At 37.5% G+C, this 4,734-nt stretch overlaps 1 protein-coding gene across 1 annotated transcript; it reads left to right on the top strand.

Annotated features, from left to right (window-relative positions):
* Positions 1-315: 315 nt before the first annotated feature.
* LOC306892540 (tripartite motif-containing protein 16) lies at positions 316-4,303 on the top strand (the record flags this gene model as incomplete). Its single annotated transcript, XM_079453667.1, has 6 exons — positions 316-654; positions 2,106-2,201; positions 2,282-2,524; positions 2,639-2,798; positions 3,604-3,663; positions 3,765-4,303. The coding sequence occupies 6 exons, from the start codon at positions 316-318 to the stop codon at positions 4,301-4,303; spliced, it is 1,437 nt and encodes a 478-aa protein (XP_079309793.1).
* Between the last annotated feature and the right edge of the window lie 431 nt (positions 4,304-4,734).

Genomic DNA, 4,734 nt, shown 5'->3' with positions numbered 1-4,734 from the left:
ATTCCCAAAACAAATATTGATTTACAAACTGAAATTGTCTGTAAAAGTTGGTAAACCCTTAAACGTAAAAAACTTAAAAGTTGTTTTATTCTTCAATTACATTTAAGAAGTAACTTGTATATTCTAAAATATTAAACGTATAGTAAAGTTTTTGACAATATCAGTCCTCTGAGTCATTGCTTTGCCCCTGGCTTCTTGTCTAAAACCACACCCTTACTCAAAATTTTGATTCAGGATTGTCTGTGCCTCAGTCATCTTTTCAAAGAAACGAAACTTACAAAGTCAGACATAGCCAGTTGTACCACATTTACAATAATGGAAGAAACATCTTCAGATTTTAATTCCAGCAAATCCCCAGATGTGGACTGTAGTGCATGCACCGGATTGAAGCGCAAAGCAGAACAGACCTGTCTGGAGTGTCTTTCATCATACTGTGATTTTCATCTTGACCTGCACAACACTCTTCATGTTGGAAAGAGGCACAGACTAGTTGAGGCGATTGAAGAATTGCAGGTGAAAATCTGCCCTCGTCACAAGAAGCTCCAGGAGGTCTACTGCCGTACAGACCAGGAGTGCATCTGTCATATGTGCATTACTGATAACCACAGAGGACATGATGTCATAGCAATAGAGAGCGAAGTGATGAATAAGAAGGTCAGATGTGATTTAAAATATATATGTATAATGTAATTTTTAATTGTTGGAAGTGGTTCGTAGTAGTGGTTGACTGACATTGGTTTCTCAATGACTGATAGTTAATGACTATGTGTGTGGACCTATATAATGCTGATACAGTGGCCTTTAAAGATACGTATGCCATGTTAAAATGTATATCAAAGTGTTATGCTAAATACTAAAAACTAGATACAATATTTATAATGAAGACAGGATAAGCTTCACACTGTGTAATATTTGATCAAGTTAGTTAGTTGGAACTGAGTTCTGATAAAAAAAGAGATATGTTTGTTTGTAGGTGCCACTTGCTTTGAGAGTTTTTTTTGGGGGGTCATTTGACATAATCTTTAAATTATACTTTACTACACTTGCGAATTTTGCAATATTTAAAGGGGTCATATGACGCGGCTAAAACAAATATTATCGTTTGCTTAATATGTAATGCAATGTATAGACACGAATTAAGGTTAAAAAACACAGTATTTTCCACATACCGTGCATGTTTTGTATCGATTAGAGGTATTTCGTACAGCATGGAAGGATAGTATTCGAAAATACAGTCAAGCCCTACTAGACCTGTCATGAGTGGTGTGTGGAAGAACACAAGTGCAAGCCAGAGAAAACAATGAACCGACAGGGAACGAAGGGCACTAAGACAATAAATAGGGAAAAGCTAACGAGGGATGATCAAAAAGGGCAGGTGCAGATATCTGTGCGGCGTCCTGCTGGGCTTCACCTTCCACATTTACCAGATTCTACAGTCTGGACGTTCCGGCCTTGCAGACCCGGGTCCTTTCTGCTTAAGACTAGGTTGCTGGACCGCGGTTGCTCCAAACCGCACCGGCACCTAGCACATTGTTGGGACAATCAACCGGATTAAACCAGGTTGACATCAGGTTCCAAAGCAATTGTTCTGACAGGTACGCCCACCTTATTTGCTTATACTGTACATTTGGGTTGTCTTAGTCAAATCATACCACAAAGTGACGTAGATTTGTTGGGGTGTGGTTACACAAGGCGGTTCAGGCAGGTCTGGGTGAGATTTTTACTATATAATACATGCATGGGCAACTTATAAAACACCAAAGGCACAGAAAAACATGTATTCGTGTCATATGACCCCTTTAAATGTATCCAAAATATTTATAATATATAATACATAATAGTGATTTTATCATTTTGAAACATTCACAAAATATTACTTCTCTATATTGGCCAAACAGAATTACATCTCAAAATGGCCAAATATCGGTCTGTTTATCAGCCTGTCTGATATATGGTTGTCTCAAGCAGGTCATGCTCATGCTTTCACACATTTCTTATGTGGGTGGTAAAAATCTGAGTCATTATTCTTTTCTCCACGGTTTCCTGTCTTCGCCATTCCTGCCAAAAGTGGTTGCCATGTGATAAAAATGTTGTTTCTTTTCAAGATCGAGTTGGTAGGATTGCAGAGCGACACCCCTGACATAATGAAAGCAATGGAGAAAGACATGCAGGAGCTGAAAGGAGCTGTTGAGGTTTTCAGGGTTAGGAATCTTTTTTCTGGCATTAGTCAAGTTTGATCGTTCATTTTAGGCCATCCATTATGCTCTCGCTTCTTTTGCAGACCTCAGTCCAGGATGCGCTGCAGAAGAATGAGAAAAGCTTTACTGAGTTGATCCAGTCTATGAAGGACAATCAGAGCAAAGTGACAAAGTTGATTGAAGGTCAGGCGGAGGCTGCGGAAAAACAAGCGGAAGAATTCATAGAGGCATTACAGCAGGAGATCAATAATCTGAAGGAGGTAGATGCTAAACTACAACATTTGGAGCTGCTCTCTCGTTCAAATAATGATGCCAGTTTTCTTCAGGTACAGCAAAATCTGCAGCATGTAAAGCATGGTTTGTGTATGAAACTTTCAAATAAAAGTGACTCTTACATTCTAAACTCAAACTGCATTTAACGTCTATTTTACTCCCTACAGAACGCTGTGCATTTGCCCTCTTTGGCTGCCTATAAGAAATCTTTCATCCTCCTTGAGCATCCATACTGTTCATTTGACCGTGCCACTGAAGCAGTCACTGAACTCATTTCAAAGCTAAATATTAACAGCCTGTGGAGTTTATTTACAATCTCTGGAAGAGGTAAGTAGGAGGAGATTATATTAAAAACACAATATTATGATAGAGCTGTGAATTTAATGTGATCATTAAGTGAAATTGAGAAATGTGAGAAACGTATGTAAAAAAAAACATGACACATTTTTGTCAGCATGGCCCCTGATTTGCTAATTTAATTTTAAGGACTCTGAGCCATTGTTCAAGAATTTTATATTACAGCCGCAGAAAAAAATAAGAAACCATCAAAACCATATGCTGACCATTTAATCAGCATTTCTAGATGTATTGTGTGCAGTGTCCGTAGAATTTCAACTATATCAAGACACAGGAGTGACAAAGACATCCAATAGCAACGTGAAAGACATAGAAGATCTCATATACAAAAATACATGTTGAGAATTTCCTAAATACAAGTAGAAATATTACTGCTGTATTGCTTAAAAGTGAATATGAACTTGTTTTCTTTGCAGTACTTGAAGGTTTGAAATAAATACAGATCATCTTTTCGGTTATTTTGACCTGTTTCTCCAGTTCTCATTTTCAGCAAATAAAATAAATAATACAAACAATATTTTTATTTGAAATTTGGGAGAAATATTGTTAGTTCACAGAAGGAAACAAAAATGATATGTATTTTCTTAAACACATATAAATAGTAAATTTAGAAAATCTGAAAATAATTTTAAATGTTTATTTCTGCAGCTGTATTGCTGTAATACTGAAAGTAATACTTCCACAGCCCCTTTCTACAATGTCTGTTCAGTGCTTTTGTCTGTCATCATGAAAGATCACCAAATATAGAACTTACGTTTCTGTTTTTTTTTTGCAGTGAAAACCACAAGAATTGTGACGCATCCACCACCTCAGACACGAGAGGACTTTTTATGCTGTATGCTTTCTATCAGTATTTTTTCTTTTCAGAATTTCAAAAAGATTGCAGCTAACCCCCAGTTGCTTGTTGCACTAATATTACATCTCCCTGTTGACCAGATGCAGCAAAACTCACTTTTAATACCAACACAACACACACAAGCCTCCGCTTGTCAGATGAGGACATGAAGGTGACTGCTTCACATTTGACTATGGACTATCCTGAACACAACGAGAGGTTTGACTCCAGAGCACAGATCCTGTGCAATGAGGCCCTCAGAGGGTCCCCGCAGTATTGGGAGGTGGAGTATGGTGGCGGGTTGTGGGTCTGCATTGCTGTGTCTTACAAAGGAATTTGTAGGAAAGGAAAACGGGGACCACTCTTTGGGAGAAACTCATGTTCATGGGGACTACGTTGTGATCTGCCTTCATTCAAATTCTGGCATGACAATAAGGAGACAAATGTTAAAGAATGTTCTCGTTGCTACAGAATAGGAGTGTATTTGGACCACAGTGCTGGGATTTTAGCATTTTACAATGTTTTGGACAACATGAGTCTTATTTATAAGGCTCAGACTGTGTTTAGTGAGCCTGTCTACCCTGGGTTTGGACTGGCAGGGAATGGAGCTTACCTGAGACTTGTAAAAATTACACTGTAACATCCCCTTTATCTGGATTTTGAGTTTTCAATTATAAATTCCAGTTGTAAATTTAAGATTATAAGATTATAAATTCTGTTTTCAGATTTGCATAGACTGCTCTAGGTTGAAAGGAATGATACATGTTTTCACATTCACACACTTGGTGGCAGCACTACATAAGTTTTAAATGTAATCTTTTTAGTTAAGAATCTTACCGTGGTTAAGTACAAATGTAGTCATCAAACCTGGAGATATATTCAAAATACCACAGAGGATTTATTTTTCTTGCTCATTTGTTGCTTTGTCTAAGCGCAGGAAACATAGTTGTGATTTTCCTCTTTCTTGAGTAAGTGTCAGCACTTTATCAGATATTTCTCCTAAAATTCCTTAGGAAACACAAAAATAGAAGCGAATGAGAGATGTCTAAGAGAATCAAACCTGAGATTGAG

This window comes from Barbatula barbatula (genome assembly GCF_947034865.1).
Source record: "Barbatula barbatula genome assembly, chromosome: 3".
Taxonomy (NCBI): domain Eukaryota; kingdom Metazoa; phylum Chordata; class Actinopteri; order Cypriniformes; family Nemacheilidae; genus Barbatula; species Barbatula barbatula.
Note: the sequence above shows the minus strand (reverse complement) of the source record. Positions and strands in the feature narration are given on the sequence as shown.